Raw genomic sequence first — 18,689 nt, 5'->3', positions numbered from 1 at the left:
CCTAATATGGAGGTCGAGTATTATATTTTGATAACTTTCATTTGAAGTCCTTTCAATGCCGTTTTGGTGATAAGAGTTATAGTTGTTTAAACAAACCATTCAATTTATTATGGTAACTTCATGAAACTAAAAACACTTCTATCACCACGAGACAGTTCGACAGATAAAAGGGGAATGTTATCTGTTTTAATTTTTTAAGTTGTATTTTCCAATATAAACATTTCAGATGGAAGAACATGAAAAGAAATGAAAGATAGATTCGCATTTAATTCAAAATACAAACAGGAAGTCTTAACTAGATGTAAGTATCATGATAAACGATGATAAAGTATAACCAGTCAGCTTTAAAAGCATGTGTCAATCTCCACATAGCGGCGTTGACATAATTATCAAACATGTCAATGCTCTTTCATCCCAACACAGGTAGCCGTAATCCTATAAGTTAAATCAACACATCCCAAGCGCTGAGAACTTTACAAATGATGACAATTAAAAATAGGAAAAGAAAACATTGCACACAGATAAGAATATTGAAAGGGGAGTGTTCTATCAAGTTTTATTTATCATCACCATCCATATTTCCATCCATTTTCTTTTCCCTGTGTTTCTTTTTACGTTTACGACGTTTAGAAACCCCAATTAAGTGTTCCTCTTTTTCACCTTCTGCTTGATCTTCATTTATATCGTTGTCATCGAGGTTTTCCGTGCGTATAAGCTTCTTCCTCCTCTTCCTCTTCTTCTTCTTCTTGGTTGCATTCCCAGTGTCGTTATCATTACAAACAGTCAATGATTGTTGCTGTAGGTTTAAAGGGGATAGTGTGCGCAGCACATAACTTATTCCGGCATCATCATTGTGTCTTTGGTTATGAAAAACTTTGGCAAATGCTGACGCGGGTGCTCTCGTGTTCGCCACGGTGTCACTTGCAGGTTTGTCATCCGATGGTTCGACTTTCTGTTTCTGGAAAAAATAAAACCCTTTCTATGATTAATTAATCTATTGTTGTTTTTGTATGATATATCAGCAGTGCAGAGATATTCAAAAATTGAAATGAAACATCTTAAATATCTATAAATTAGTACTTAAACTCTATTGAATACTATTGGCAAATTTTCGGCAGAAAGTCCGTAGTCATGGATAATTTATGAGGTGAAATCCGGAATTCTCATAAAATACGGGAAAAGCTGAGAAGTAACTTAAAAAAAAGAATATTCATGCGTTTCGCTAGCCTATTTTCCCACCGTATACTCTGTAGCGTAATAAAATGATATAGCCTGGACTCCGACCATGTACATTGAGTAGAGTCATTTAAAGTGCACATTAAAATATTTTGCCTCTAGATGTCAAATTTCATTCTGTTATACGTAGTTCATTTTAATCTCATATATTACCTGTTTCTTCTTCCTTATAATCACGATAATGATAACAATGACTGCAATGAGAACAATCAGTCCAGCTACGAGGATGATGTACCATGGAAACTCTATAAGAACAAATGTGAATTAATTTGAATTAAAACAAATAAAAGCTACTTCAATAGTACATGTCTATGGTATTCAACGTATATATTATAAGAGTATAAGTAATGAGGTCTCAATTTGCATAGAAAACATTTATTTCAAATATAACTGGTGTGTAATGTGTATTGTTTATATTTGTTGTTTGTATTACAGATACGACATGGGAAGATATGATTGATTCGATTTGTTAATTGAATAAAATGACATAAAAGGTTTGTTTATAACATATGAGTCGCGACGTTAAATAAGAGTGTGACGTCATCAGCGTTGTAAATTAAACTTACATAGCCATTAATTGTGATACTTACTAATCTTCTCTTCCGGTGGCTGAGATTTACCAACAGCTGGTGTTTTAGTGAAAGAAGAATTCGTCAGACTGCGAATAAAATAAAAAAGACAGAGTACTATTATACTTAAGGATACATAAAATACAATTTCTGTTATAATTCTTGGTCAAATGACTTACAATGGGGTTATTTAAGGAATGAATTGTGGGGTTTGTGTCATTATCGGGGTATGAACGCAATTGGGCTGGTCTAAGTGTGTGAAGTCCGAAGGACTCCACGCGTATTTTCACCAGCCCAATTGCGTTCATATCCCCGATAATGACATCAACCCCCTAATTCATTCCTTATATTGACACCAATAGTTCATTATTTTATTCAAGAAACGTTAAAAAAATACTTCATTTCATTTCGGATTACCTTTCAGTAATCCTTTCTTACCCATTATGTGAATAGGACGACCCGACTGTTACCGGAAACATTTTTTTCAAATGACGTTACAATAACGCGGGAAAAGATCAACCACTTGAAATCACTTTTAAATGTAAAATTAAAACACTTTTGACAACAAAACGTTTAAAATATAATAACTTAACACTTTCTAAAATGTTGATTTATATTTTACGGGACCTGCTGACAATACAAACAATAACAAGATCAATAGTTTTCATGTATATTGTTATGCGATGAATTGCGATCCGAACATATCCGAAGATGTTGCGTTCATATTGTTGAACGCAATTGCCGAAAGGCAGTTCATTTAAGGAATGGAAGTTGAGGTGTAAATATTAAAAAGTGAAACGTCGTTATGACTTCTTCATAATTGGCATTGTTAACTGTTTTCATAGTGACAAATTTAATATATCAGTACCAACCCAGAGTATGTTTTTGTTTTGATTGTCCCTGTGTGCCTTGAAAGGACTTACCTAGTTACGATCTTAGATGTTGACGAAATGTCATCTGTAGAGACTGTTTTTGGTGCTTTCGTTGTTGTTTGGGTTGCAGGTGTTGACTTGCCGGTTGGTGATGTTAGAGTTTCAGATGTTGACTCGTTGGTTTGTGATGTTTTAATTGCAGATGTTGGCTCTCTGGTTGGTGATGTAAGAGTTACAGATGTCGGCTGGCTTGTTTGTGATGTTTGAATTGCAGATGTTTGCTCGCTGGTTGTTGAAGTTTCTGTTGCTAATGTTGACGTATTCAGACCGATACCTTTTTCACATGTGACGTCTACTGTGCCATTTGTTACTATGTATGTATTTTACAATTACAGTGACATACGTGTACCATCAATTCAATTGTCGTTATAATTATGATTACAGTAAAGAATTGTATTGTATTTTTGAATACTTGAATACTTGAATGTTAAACTTTGTTCAAATAATTTAATTCTACCATCAATACAAAATAGATTAGCATGTTATATTGCTCAACTTTATATTTGTACAAAATATTTTAACATCGACATTTCCTTCAAAATTACAAAATTACCTTCTAATCCAATGAAGAAAAGCTCTTGTTCCAAATAATGATTAGCCCATTCTAATGACATATTTGTGTTCACATTTCTAAGCACACTGCTTTTACTTCTTACATCGGCAATGTTGAACGGAGATTCCCAATCCTGATATGTTGATCCATTGGAGAAAGTTAAATTCAACGACTGGCCATTGGTCAAGTTATAATCATATTTTTCAATTTGAAATTCCTCGGCATTTATATGTATATTGCATGTACAGTATCCCCTATTTGACTGAGCACCCGAGGCAATTGGGTAACTGTTGGTCCATATTGCACCTCTCAAATTGAATGCCTGACTGGTATGTTCGCATATTGTTGAAATATGCTCAACTGCGGAGAAAGAACACCTATATTTTGATATTTTTTGAACACATTGCATAATAAAATGAGAATCAGAAGCAAAATAAAACTTTAAGACCATATTGTTTGCATATTTTAAGAACTGCATAAAATCCATGTAACTATTTGAATTATATAATTATGTTATTGTGTGCTTTATATGATTTTTTTTGTTTCTGATACTCTCTTTGTTCTTGTTTTACCTAACTATCGCCATATATAAAGCAAAACATCGATATAGATAAGGCTTTTTCCATTCTCAATAACAACTAAAGAAACAAATAAGAATTATTTTTATACAATGGATTGATGTTAATAGCCTAACAAAGATATCCTGGAAAAAATAAAACATGTGGAAGAAAATTTGATTGACCTTAAAAACGTAACATAACAGTAAACGTAACAAATTATATTCTTACTTTGAGTACATGTAAAGTTGAACCGGTGAATAAGTCCATCGCACTTCCATTGTTCGATAATGGCTTTAGAATATTGTATTCCTGATATCGCTCTTAGCTGTGCAATCACCTCCCCACTGACGTCACCCTGACTTCCACCTATTAGTGTTTAATAATTAATTTAAAATCGATCAAAACACTAGATTTACCGTTTTTGTAAATAAAAGTACATAATACAGTCAAACAACATTATTTGTATACGGCGTACCTGTAGTAGAGCTTACCAAAACGTTGGTAAGTCCAACGCGATGGTCATCCTCATCACATCCCTCGGAACAGAGCCACTTTTTGGTAGGTAAACATTCACACCATTTTTCCGACAACGCGACTAGAATCATCCAATGCAATGATTACCTGAACAGGCATGTACGCAAAACCATTTAAGAAACCGGATATCCGATAAATACTGTGCTAGCTCCTACAATAAATAACTTCTATAAGACAATAATACCTCTTTGATTAAAAGTGAAATACTAAAACAAATACCTGATGTTGCCCGTAATAGAAAGAGAGCATAAGCTATTTGAAACATTAACATGATATTAAGTCCTGTTTCAATCAAAACATCATCATAACTGCAGTTCTACAGTAGTCGAAACTACCTATTTATCATGAACATTTGATAGAACGTCAATTTAATCTACATAATTGTCAGGATAAATCTAGATTATTGTATTTTAGTGCTGATAAGCAATAGGCAGATAATCAAATCTTGGTTGTTTTTGTATGATATTCTGATCACTTTTGTTGTTTTATTGATGATTTAATACAGCAAACTTCAATAAGGAAGCCAATGCAAACTCCCCAAGCTGTATGTGATTGATTTCCACAATATTGCAAGATACGAACAGCAAAGTAAACAAATGAACGCGCGTCTCAAAGGCGACTAAATCACTGTTCTCGGATTAAAGTAAGTGTCTCGTCCAAAATAGCTGATATTAAGTATCTGTTCTCTGTTTCATGATAAAAGAAATTTATTGCCTTTTCTCAATACAGTACAACCTTTACAATGCAACAAATAGAAAGAGTGTTTTGCATTGACAGGCTTTTATAAACACTACTTTATTTCGTATTCTACCTGGAGCAAAGAAGAACAGATGTGGCATTTGTGGAAACCCAAAGTAGCAATAAATCAATTAAACAATGGAAACAAAATGTTGAAGCATTTTATATTAAATTTAAATGTTTAGCAGACACACGAAACTGGTAAGAATTTTGGTAACAACATTGGCATGGTCAGTGAATACAAAGTTAGAACTCACTTGGACTTGAATTGTTAATTGGACGTTCAACTTTGCACTTGTAAAGAAAAAAACAAAACAATGCAGTTAAAAACTAACCTTTTAATACACCTAGCTCAGCAAGACATATGTATATACTTGGAACAAAACTAATTCCTTTTGACACAAATGTGATCAAAGAGGATAGCTTATTGAGCACAAAACTGGTATTGGTGTCCAGTTTGAGGGACCATGAAAATGTACCCCTGTTGGGGTTCGAACCCAGACTACCTCTTGGATGAGATGCCAGACCTATTCCACTAGAATACTCTTACCATCTAGTTTAACTGGTTCATGGTAACGTTCATGTTTTAAATATATATGTCATTACTGTTGCTGCAACTGGTTGTCGACATAATGGTCTGTTTCTTAGCCAATCTAAGTACAAATAATGTTTTCAATTATGTTAATATGTTCAATGCTTGAATTGAAGTTATGAAATGCTTAGACATTCAACCTATTGGTCCTAAATATTTCATCGCTATTGAGAGTGTCCGGAATACTACATTTTATCATGACCACGTAGTTTACGACAATAGCTGAATTGGCTACTAAGCACAAACATATATAGTTTCAAAGTTATGGTTTGAAACGGAACACTAAAATTCACATTAACCTTGAATAATCTACAATTCTCTAAAACCCAGTTGATACCAAAATTGTTCTCTAATCTCAACCAAATGAGGATTCTAATTCATTTCGCCCGATATCTCGCGTTCTTGCCTTCCAGACTGCTCTGCCTTCTGCCTTTTATCATGCTAGCATTTCAAGGACATTACTCGTCTCTGTCATTAAATCGTTTACTTCAGTTAAGCTTATTTGATATACATATTGGTTTAGTTATGAAAGAGGTATTAACACTTTGATGTTCATGAAAAAAGTAGTTTTAAAACAATATGTCTCTCTCTAATTGATTTATTATCCCCTTGAGTGTTGTATTCTCTTTTGATATAACAGACCTTACTTCAGACTGTATTATCATTTGGTGTATTATTTGCTTAACCTTTCAAATGTAAGCACACTTTCCATTTGTTATCAAAATTTTCTTTAGCATGAAGAATTGTGGGACTTATGCAATCATGCACCTAAGCCATATTTTGTTTTTGTATGTTTCAGAGCTGACGCATATACATGTAAATCCAAAGAGCGCATTGTTTTAGTATATGCCATCAACTTACTTTTAAGCATCAAAAGAAACTCTGAAAATAATGACATAATCATAAATTGTTTAACTTCATTGGTTGTGTCACGTTTGCATAATACTTTAAGAAATTTTCAGTTAAACCAAATCAATGAAGAGTACCTTCTACCCAAATTTGGACATGAATTTAATTGGACTTACCATTTGGTCTTTACAAGTATTCGCGAAAGTGTTAAAATTGTCAATGTATTTTGTTAATAATCGTAGATGAAACTTCATTCATCCAATCCCTTTTTTGATAAAAAACACATGCCGTTTCATCTTTACATCATTATTCTTTATCTGAATTATTTATTCACAGAAGGCATATTGATGGAAGTCATCGATTACATCTACGATGAAACGCTTAATGTGGCCTGCATTAGAAAATAAATGAAATGTACCTTAAATGCTAAACCAACGTGTACAATACAGGACAGCCTTCTAATTGTACCAACTAAGGAGTAATACGCTTTAGGACCAGAGTAGATCTAACCTTGGTTCTCTGTGAACTATGAAACGTTCCGTAAAAAGATGAATGCTACCACTGGGACCGAGGCCGACGGATGTATTTCTCTGAGATATCGTTTTATAAACGTAAATTCCCCTCTTTGTCGTCTTAACGCTCTAGGGCGAATTTGCAATACCATGACGAGCGTAAGCAATTCTGTGAAATTTGCAAAATCGTCCAAAGAGAAACATTTTAAGATACAATCTTTTTAGGTAATGTTTGAGACATTAATAAATTATCGGCACATTAATCCATTATCGGCGAAAAGGAATGGCGGATATTCGAAATTTTTCTTACTATTGGTCAAATGTTTCCTAATCAGATTTCAGCATTAAAATAAATCAACATATCATAATGCCGACATGTCCATCCAAAATAAACCTCATTTTTAAGCCAAAGAAAAGACTAGGAACGATATCGTTCCAGACCATATGTAAGCCGCCTTTAAACGTATCACACCAAACCACCTAAGCGTGACCATAGCTTTCATCTTTCTTCTACAGACTTACTTACTCCCTTTCGCGCGTAGCAAAGAGAACCTCGACTTTTCTAAAGTGTCTTAAAACAGGACGTTTGCCACAAACTTCTTGGCGAAAACAACATGTCGATAACGCTTATCCATTTCATCCGTATTTGGCCACTTTGACTTGTCATCCGAAGACCCTAGTAAAGTGTGTATGCCTGTATTTCGTCCTCACGCAGACGATTCCCCACTATATCGCCGGAGATCCGGTGATAGTTACTTGCGTGCACATACCCATCTCATCTGTGTCTGTGAATCTGATACTAAAGTATGCAATGCAAATCTGTTTGTTCTGTCTAACGTTCGTAGCACGTGGTTGTCCAATACTTAGTCTCGTCTGTTTGACAATTTTCACACGTGTACCATGTATTTGAGTGTCACCCAGCAAAAGCGATTATTATTATTATCATTATTATTATTATTATTATTATTATTAATTATTATAATTGTTATGATTATTATTATTATTAATAATATTATACCTCATTTATATAGCACTCTTTTCATAAAGCAATATACGTTCAAAAGTGCTTTACAATACATATACACAAACACAAAAATTCAAATCAAACAATTAAGCTATAAATTAAGCGTGATTACACTCATCCTTACATATTATTCTATGAACTTAATTTTCGGCCAATAAGAATATTGATAAAATCAATAAGACAATGCAACTTTAACTTAAATTAAAAGGTAAATGAAAAGGTTAATTGTTTTAAAGATAATGCTTGGTTATATTATTATGCATACATTGAATAAGGATCACACAAAGTTATTTCGGTTATCTGTTTAATAAGAGATCAAATGATCCAATAAGAAATAAAATAAAATATGCAGACGATTTTTTTAAAAACAATTATACGTTTCCCTATTTGAACACGTGCCTGGTTTTCAAGTACGATTTATCAAATAAAAACAATTTATTTATTGTATTGCTATAAAGAACTAAAGGTTAAATATCATAAAGGTAAATCAAGCAGTGTTATTAATTATTCAACGTCATACTAGAGTTGTAGCTCTTGGCATTATACTGTGGTAAATTTAAAATAATTTGTGGTAAAATATATTAATATATCGAATTGTTAAGAAACTGACAGGAATAATATGTACTAGCATAAATAATATATTATTGCTGAATGTCTGTACACAGCAGGAGATATTGATGATTCGTAGAAAATGTTGGAAAGTAAATGATTTTCAGCTATTTCTTTGATATAATATCAGGTTTGAATTATTTCACTTCGGCTTTGCTTGAATAACAATTGATGTGTCAAAATGGTATGCTATCCAACGACATTTGGCCGCTGGAATAGCCTGTTATAAGACTGCATACAACTTGGCGTTGTCCAGACCCTCTAGATCGGAAGAGTACTCAAAGTCTATAAACATGAACGTGGTCTCGTGCGTGGACTGCGACATGCTATGTGTATACTTGTCGTCCTCACATCTGAAATAATTGTTGATGAAATAACAGTTTTCCAATACACACAAAACTCATGTATATATTTTTTGTTAATTGTTTATTAATTAATTATCCGTTCATTATTCATACAAAACTACATGTAAATATCAAACGTCATTATACATGCATTTTGGGTTTACAGGAATTTTTCTACTTAAGATTCGACGGGTATCTTTTAGATTTAAATACAAAGTTGTAACACAACTCTTAAATTTATTAAGTTGCTTGATCAAGAAGTAAATTACTTTATATGGTGAACGATTTTAACCAAAAATGACAATATTGATATTCGACGAGATAATAAATTATTAACAACATTTCGCAATGCTATTCTTACACATCCTTAATAAGAAAATAATTTGTTGCGGCTCCTGAACTAGTTTGTCTTGTGAAGCACGAGTGTAGCCTCAATTTCATTGACCAATCGGCAATCATCTTAAAAACTTTGACGTTAACATTATCACCCGTGTGGACTTCTACGGGATTGCCCTTTATCTGATTGGCAAAGTTTGGATCGCTGTAAAAGGCTAAATTGATATTGTTTTGAACGGTTATGGCATGATCATGGCATTGACGCCATGGTGAATATGGGAGGAAAACTGGCCGCTTGTTACCAAGTCACATTCTACTTCATATTCCTAAATATGTTGGCGAATAATCATTGCATTGTCCTCGTAAAACTTGGCGTATACCAGTCTGTTGTTGTAAACTTATAAATCATCATTCTGAAAATACATTCATTTCAAGTGATCATTTTCTGTGCCATATTTATAAAAAAACATGTCGAGGTCCGATAGACGACTTTACCAAATCAAGTGTTTACACGAAGGCAAAAGCTTTCTTTTTTATACTAATTCTATTTAAAACACTTTTTCTCTAAACAGTCTTTAGTAATATCGAATCCCACAATTAGCTGTTTGTATGACTTTTGGTAACAATTAATGAAAAGCATTCTTGTTTGATTGTATAATATTGTTGTATATCAAATAAAAATGCCTGTTTAAATGAAAGACTTTATGTATTAAACGAAATACATGTTAAACTTTTAGCATATGACATTGCGTATAAAATCCAATTAGCTGTTTGTATATGTGTCATTGTGTATTGAATAAAAGCCTATTTGTAGGTATGATATTGTGTATGAAATGAAATGCGTGTTTGTATATATTGCATTGTGTATGAAATAAAAAATAACTTGTTTGTTCGTATGTATGACATTGTGTATGAAATAAAATAGTTGTTCGTATGTATGACATTGTGTATGGAATGAAATTACCTGTTTAGAAGTGTGACATTGTGTAAAGACATACTCAAACTCGAGCAGTGTTCCATTTGTGACACCTTAGCAAGAACTACCTCCAAGAAACACAACTGACTCCTTTTTTTTTTCGAAACCTCTGCTGCAGCAATGCCTGATCAATGCTTATGTTTCAACTGTAGCTTGTGCAACCAGGTTGGATTGTCATATCTAGAAAATCAACTACAATCATAAGATCAGTCTTTACTGATGTTCGTTATGACAACGTGTATAAGTTTTATAATATATGCGATACAAAATATATTTTCATTAATATATATTTCATAAACAATAATTATAATAATAAATAATAAATATATTATATTATAAGTAAGTTACTTAAACAATGAAAACTACACCACAAACAACACTTACTTTCAATGCACCCAAGACCTATGAAGTCTTCGTCGCGTCCACTTGGACATGAGCCGCTCACCGGGTCACAAACAGAATTGTTCAGACAGTTTCCACACATCTCACTGCAGTTCTGGCCATATGTCCCATCCTCACAACCTGTAAAATTAATTTGGTTTACTCTATGTTTATTTCTGAAAGACCATTTAATAGCTAAAACAATCCTCTTTATGGGGAGTAAGAGATCATCGTTAATACAAAATGAACGTCAGACATTGTTAATGTTCTGTTTTCACTAGTGAAAGGACAAATGCTGAAATTTACCAAGTAAAACTATGAAAACATGTAAAAACAATGCTTTAACGGTTAACAAAATTCAGTCATTTAAGGAATGAATTGCGAGGTTGATGTTTGAACGCATATTGACTCCACTCGTTCTTTGACCAGCTCAATTGCGTTCAAACCCCCGATAATGACATTAACCCCGCAATTCATTACTTATATTTACACCAATAGTTCATCATTTTATTCAAGAATTGTTTAAAAAAACTTCATTTCATGTTAGAAAACCTTTCAGAAATTCTTTCTTACCCAATCTGTGAATAGAGTAACCCGACTGTAACCGGAAACATTTTTTTTCAAATGACGTCACAATAAATTATCAACCACTTGAAATCACTTTTAAACGTACAATTGAAACACTTAATATGGCAACAATACAGTAACAATATTATAAATTAACACTTTCTATAATGTTGATTTATAGTTTACAGGACCTGCTGACACAGTACAAACAATAACGAGTTCAATTGTTTAATGCATATTGTTATGCGATGAATTGCGATCCGAACATATCCGAAGATATTGCATTCATTGATTGATAAACGCAATTGCCGAAAGGCAGTTCATATAAGGAATGGAAGTTAAGGTGTAAATATATCTATACGAATAGCTAAATATTCAACAAAAGTTTTTTTCATAAATATTACTTTAACAGAAGAAACTACACATTTGAAACGTTCTTTTACAGTAAAAATGTGCGCCATTGTATAACACAAAATTGTACTTTTACATTTACTTAAATAACATTTCAAATCCTTTTTAATTACTAGTTTTAATATAGTGCTGACAATGTCGTTAACATATAATATTATAACCTTTTAAATGAGTTAGTGAGTAAACATGATTATCACTTCAAATAGATAACTGGGCTCTCTCACGTTTATAGGACAAAGCAATGATTATTGAATGTTCATGTATAATGGGACAAAGTGCATGTAGCAACGCTAAATTGAAAGTAGAAGTTCACATCTGAACACGTTTGTTTTAAATAATATAATTATGAAAATACTTTATTTTGTTGAAAAACGTATAAAACGCTATTTTATTTAGTAAATTTTTTGTATTACAAAGTCTTTAAAAAATGATATCTGTAAGATAGTGTTAATGAATAATGATGCTAAAAAAGCAATTCTATTTCGTCATGAGCCATTATTTATTGTCAAATGTACATACGATAAAACTTCTATCGTAAACTTTGAATTAACCTCCATGCACTTTAGGTATGTATAATACACGTAAATGTGTCAGTTGGTGTATGATTAGGGAAGGAATATCGCAGAAGATATTTAATATTAATATATGAACATATGTTATACTATTCATAGGCATATGTAAGAAAACTGTTATGTGCACTCACCGCTAGAACTATATCCAAATACTTCTACCTTACATAGTACGATCGGTAGGGCCTTGATACTATCGACCATCTCTAGACGGATATAACGTGCATACGTCGGTGAAAATCTCATGTCGAAAATTGCCATTGCTTGGATAGATACTTGTGTTTGTTTGGATAACAATAAGGGTTGATGTATTGCCTCCCGTTACATTTGACATCGAGAGGAAGACTTCAAATCCTTCGAGCTGAACTGCATAATGAATAATAATAAAAATAATAAAAATTAATACAGAGGTATTACTTTGGATTAGAAAAATGCCTTGATTAATCCGGAAAGTAAAATAAGATATAGCATGCAGATTTCGCTATGCATGGTGTTCAAATCCACAAAATTTTATTTGATTAATGTGGACCAACACATAAACAAATCAAACAAAATGAATTTACGGACAAAAAGAAACACCGTCTGTGACAGGAAGTAAAATAAAAGTAATAGTGTAGTTAAGATAATAATATATACATAGATAATAGAACTAGGACTAGAAACAGGGACGTTTTGATACTATGCCGATATAATATTCATCAACAATGTTCGATGATCTTGATGAAATCACTGCAAATTGAGAAGAGAATAGTGTTCGTTTTGATTTTACATAGTACGACGAAAAGGTCTTTTACCTAAACGATAATTTGTTGGCCCTGTGTTCTACCAAAAAATCGTCTTTCAATACTCTTGCAATTGTTTTCAATTACATTACACAATTATTATAATATTTACATAATCGGTTAAGCATTATATGTTTAAACGTAACACCATCTGACCGCCCGTAGACCTTCATTCTCTCGATAATATAAGTAGACCCTAAATCAACCTGCCACCAGGCATTTTGGCCATACCCAGATAAAGTTAGGTGGGAGTTGTCTATAAGATTGCACGATTTTTTTCCGTCCACTGCGTTACTTGCGGACCAAATACCTGCTGTGGTATCTGGATAACCAATGAACTGCCAGGCGTGCTTATTCAAAGCAATATTCTCTGAACAAAAGAAAACATATAGCAATATATAAGATCACAATCGATGATAGATATTCTAAAGTATGCTGGGCAATGTAAATAATAATGCAATGTGAATGGTGACGTTGTAGCATGAGAATATAATATGTGTATCCCTCTGATGCGTGGGTATGAGCCCTACCATTAACATAATATATTAGCCCCGTAAATGGAAATGCTAATGTGATTTGACCAAGTTTCTTTTTTCACTGTAATGCATTTAAAACAGTAATACTTATTTATTTTACTCTTTGATACGATAATTGCAGAAAAACACAATCAGCGTATAACAAACGGGTTGCAGTGGGGAACGAACCAACTCCAGCAGTTAGATTCATTTTTAGAAAACTGACTCCTACAGCAGCTGACATGAAAATTAACCTTCAAAGAATACATTGGTAGCATCATGTGATAGTGTCAATAAACCAATCAATCAAGAGCCTTTTGCTGAATTGCGCTATTAACGCTGATTTCTGGACATCAAAGACAATATTTGAGCATATAACCACATTTGTTGAAGAGTTCAAGCCGTCAGTATCTTAGTTTCAATACCTGTTATTTTTTGCCACACTTTATTTCGTCATTTGAAATGTGTATTTTACAAAACATGAGCGAGTCCCTTTAAAAGTGAACAAGGGCTGGTTTCAAAGTAAACGATCGAGGGCGATATCTCTCAGATTACTATAACCGTTTAAAAAAGCATGCTTCCAAAATAAGTATTAACTAATTATACTTATTAACAAAAGTGCTGCCGTAAACAAAAACCTGGTGTCGCTGTTATAGTAAGGATATCATCAAGTACTGAATTTAAGTAACATATTTCAAAATAATGTGAAAAAAATGATCATTTTTCTTTTCACCTGTTGGTGATTAAAATGTCTTGCAGAATGTGAGACAATATTTAAAAGGAACAAAATCTAATCAAATCTAAATACAAGTACATCGTGGGCTCAATGTAAATTTTTGGTCCGACTTTCGCTGAGCCTTCTATAAGGGGCTGTAGTTTTGCAAATCTCATGAGCTGAGCAAGACTCAATGCTAGATCCACACCTTCTGTTGTCAAATGACTTACCTATGTAAAAGGCCACTGTTACATACTGTGTTAAAACAAGAACACACCAAACTCGCCTCATCTGTAAAACAAACGTGTTCGATACACTTTGAATACATTTCTGGACTAAAATGTTGATTTTGTCCACGTCCTTGACGAAATATATTTTATGCTCGGATATATGTAATGCGTTACCCCTGATTTGTTTGGAAATATGCAAAAGCAATTGATTCAAACAATATTTTTGTCCAATGAAATAAAACTCATTTCTTCTCATTAATCCGAACTTACTACAACTTGGAACTTCACGTTACGATTCTGTATGTTGATCTAGCCACACTCTGTAGTATGCTTGAATGTGTGTCTCAATTTACAAATTATTGTTACAAATTTAAAGCTAGTAATCATTTAAGAAACTTTAAGCTTACATTACCTTAAAAATGGAAAACATAAGGTATGATATCCTCAACTTTTGGTCGAACACTGTAATTGACTCCAAAAATATAAACGTTGCTTTTGACACACGACCTGCCTTTTACATCGGGTGTTATCGGCTATCACAAAAATAGAACGCACAAGTAGTCTTGTAGTCTAACAAGAACTTCACATAATATTCCTAATATGGAGATCTATTGATCTAAGTTCGAGTATTATAAGTTGATGGCTTTTATCTGAAGTCCTTTACATGCCGTTTTTGGTAATATGGGCTTTAGCTGTTTAAACAATCAAATCAATTTAATATTGTTAACTTCTGAAGGAAACTATTTTAAAACACTTTAATCATCGTGAGACAGTTCGACCGATAAAAGGGGAATGATAACGTGTTTTAAGTTGTATTTTTAAAGTAAGGTAGAAAAAAGTAAAAGGAAAGGAAAATGAAAGATAGATCCGCATATAATTCAAAATACAAACAAGACGTCTCAACAATATGTAGGTATCATGATAAATGATGATAAAGTATAACCAGTCAGCTTTAGAAGCATCTGATAATCTACACATAACGGCGTTGACATAATTTGTATCAAACATTCCAATGCTACTACATCCCCGCACAGGTAGCTGTAATCCTATAAGTTTAATTAACACCTCACGAGCACTGAAAAGTTTCCAAATGATGACAATTAATAAACGCAAAAAAACATCGCACACTCAGATAAGGATATTAAAAAGGAAGTGTTTTCCTATGGTTTATACATCATCACCATCCATATATTCATCCATTTTCTTTTCCCTGTGTTTCTTTTTACGTTTACGACGTTTAGAAACCTCAATTGAGTGTTCCTCTGTTTCACCTTCTGCTTGATCTTCATTTACATCGTTGTCATCGAGGTCTTCCCTGCGTTTGTGCTTCTTCCTCCTCTTCTTCCTCTTCTTGGATGCATTTTCTGGTTGATGTTCATTTCTCTCAGTGTCGTTATCATTACAAACTGTCAATGATTGCTGCTGTAGGTTTAAAGGGGGGAGTGTGCGCAGCACATCAATTGATCCGGCCTCATCATTGTGTCTGTGGTTATGAGAAGCTTTGGCAAATGCTGACGCAGGTGCTCTCGTGTTCGCCACTGAATCACTTGCAGGTTTGTCATCCGATGGTTCCACTTTCTGTTTCTGGAAGAAATAAAACCCTTTCATGATTTAATGCATCTACTGTTTTTATTGTATGACATAACAGCAGTGTAGAAGTATTCAAAACTTGAAATGAAAAATCTTGAAATCTATAGATGAGTGCTTAAATAGTAGGAAGAGAAAGAATACATGTAACACCCTCGGTTTCCAGTCTACTGATAACGTATAACTCCATTGAATACTATTGTCGGCAAAATGGCCGTACTCATGAATAATTCATGGGGTGGAATCCGGATTTTTCATAAAATACGGAAATACAAAGTTACGAAAAAAAGAATATTTGTACATTTCGAAGTTTCGCTAGCCTATTTTCCACCGTATACTCGTATACTCTACAATGTAGCGTAATTATAATAATATAACCTGGACTCCGATCATGTACATTGAGTATAGTCATTAAAAGTTCACATTGATATATATTGCCTCTAAATAAAAAGTTTCATTAATATCATTGTGTTATACATGATCGATTTTATACTCAAATAATACTTTCATAATTATACCTTTTTCTTCTTCCAGATAATCACGATAATGATAACAATGACTGCAATGAGAACAAGCAGTCCAGCTACGAGGATGATGTACCATGGGAACTCTATAAGAACACATATGAGACATTTAAATTAAAACAAATAAAAGTTTCCTCGATTGTACATTATCTATGGTATTCAAAGTACAGTTTTCAAGAGTATAAGTAATTAGGTCGAAATTTGCACGGGGAACATACATATCAAATATAACTGGTGAGTAATGTGTATTGTTTATATTTGTTGTTTGTGTTACAGATACGACATGGGAAAATATCATTGATTCGATTTGTTAATTGAATAAAATGACATAAAAGGTTTGTTTATAACATATGAGTCGCGACGTTAAATAAGAGTGTGACGACATCAGCGTTGTAATTTAAACTTACATAGCCACTAATTATGATACTTACTATTCTTCTCTTCCGGTGGCTGAGATTTACCAACAGCTGGTATTTTAGTGAAAGAAGAATTCGTCAGACTTGAATTGCGACTAAAATAAAAAAGACAGAGTACTATCATTTTTAAGAATACATAAAAAACAATTTCTGTTATAATTCTTTGTCAAATGACTTACAATGGAGTTATTAAAAAGTGAAACGTTGTTATGACTTCTTCATAATTGGCATTGTAAACTGTTTTCATAGTGACAAATTTAATATATCAGTACCAACCCAGAGTATGTATTTGTTTTGATTGTCACTGTGTGCCTTGAAAGGACTTACCTAGTTACGATCTTATATGTTGACGAAATGTCATCTGTAGAGACTGTTGTTGGTGCTTTCTTTGTTGTGTGGGATGCAGGTGTTGACTCGCCGGTTGGTGATGTTAGAGTTTCAGGTGTTGACTCGTTGGTTTGTGATGTTTTAATTGCAGATGTTGGCTCTCTGGTTGGTGACGTAAGAGTTACAGATGTCGGCTGGCTTGTTTGTGATGTTTGAATTGCAGATGTTTGCTCGCTGGTTGTTGAAGTTTGTGTTGTTAATGTTGACGTATTCAGACTGATACCTTTTTCACATATGACGTCTACTGTGCCTTTTGTTACTATGTATGTATTTTATAATTACAGTGACATACGTGTACCATCAATTAAATCAAAATTGTCGTTATAATTATGAGTACAGTAAAGTATTGTATTGTATTTTTTAAATCTTGAATGTCAAACTTTGTTCAAATAATTAAATTAAATTATCAATACAAAATAGATAGCATGGTATATTGCTCAACTTTATATTTGTGCAAAACATTTCAACATCGAGGACATATACCAACAATCAAAGTTTGCTTTACGGGCATGGACTATAAGTAGCTTCCATGGCCGAGAGTGTAAGATAGGTTCATTCCGACCCGAGCGTAGGGTGTTTTGCGGAAACGAGGTTTACCGAGTTTCCGCAAAACACCCTGCGCGTGGGTCGGGATGAACCTATCTTACACGAGCGGCTATGGTAGATGCTTTTTCTCCCATTTCAGTATGGATATGCGATAGCACGTGGTTGTCATGAATATGCGCGCATTGATACAGTTAATGTTAATAGTCAAATCGGTCTTTTTAAATAGTTCTAAGGAGAATGAAGCATTATTTCTTGAATGGTGCGTGAAAAATGTTTTATGGTGAAATTTGAAGCAAGAAATAATTAATTAGCGTTCTAAATATTACCATGAGATAAGATTTCCTTGATGCTTCTGACGACAGTCTTCAACAAGGGAGGTAATTACAATGTGGTGACCATTAATAAAGTTCCATACGAGCATTTTATCTTCGCCCGTGGGCAAGATAAGATTATCTAGCATGGTTGAATTATTGGATCTACTTATCTGAGGTGGGAGAAAATGTTGTATCATGTTAGACATGTCAAAACAATAAGCTATTTACTTCAAAATTACAATATTACCTTCTAATCCAATGAAGAAAAGCTCTTGTTCAGGATTAGGATTAGGATTAGTCCATTCTAATGTCATATTTGTGTTCACATTTCTAAGCACACTGCTTTGATTTCTTACATTGGCAAAGTTGAACGGAGATTCC

General features: G+C 33.3%; 1 protein-coding gene across 1 annotated transcript; it reads right to left on the bottom strand.

The window, feature by feature from the left end:
* Positions 1-15,438: 15,438 nt before the first annotated feature.
* LOC128204778 (uncharacterized) lies at positions 15,439-18,622 on the bottom strand. The gene is made up of 5 exons (XM_052906183.1): positions 18,556-18,622; positions 17,389-17,671; positions 17,077-17,156; positions 16,640-16,731; positions 15,439-16,118 (listed from the first exon to the last, which is right to left on the bottom strand). The coding sequence occupies exons 1-5, from the start codon at positions 18,620-18,622 to the stop codon at positions 15,702-15,704; spliced, it is 939 nt and encodes a 312-aa protein (XP_052762143.1). The 3' UTR covers positions 15,439-15,701.
* Between the last annotated feature and the right edge of the window lie 67 nt (positions 18,623-18,689).

This window comes from Mya arenaria, chromosome 10, assembly GCF_026914265.1.
Source record: "Mya arenaria isolate MELC-2E11 chromosome 10, ASM2691426v1".
Taxonomy (NCBI): Eukaryota; Metazoa; Mollusca; class Bivalvia; order Myida; family Myidae; genus Mya; species Mya arenaria.
The sequence above is the reverse complement of the archived record's forward strand: the minus strand, read 5'-3'. Positions and strand labels throughout refer to the sequence as shown.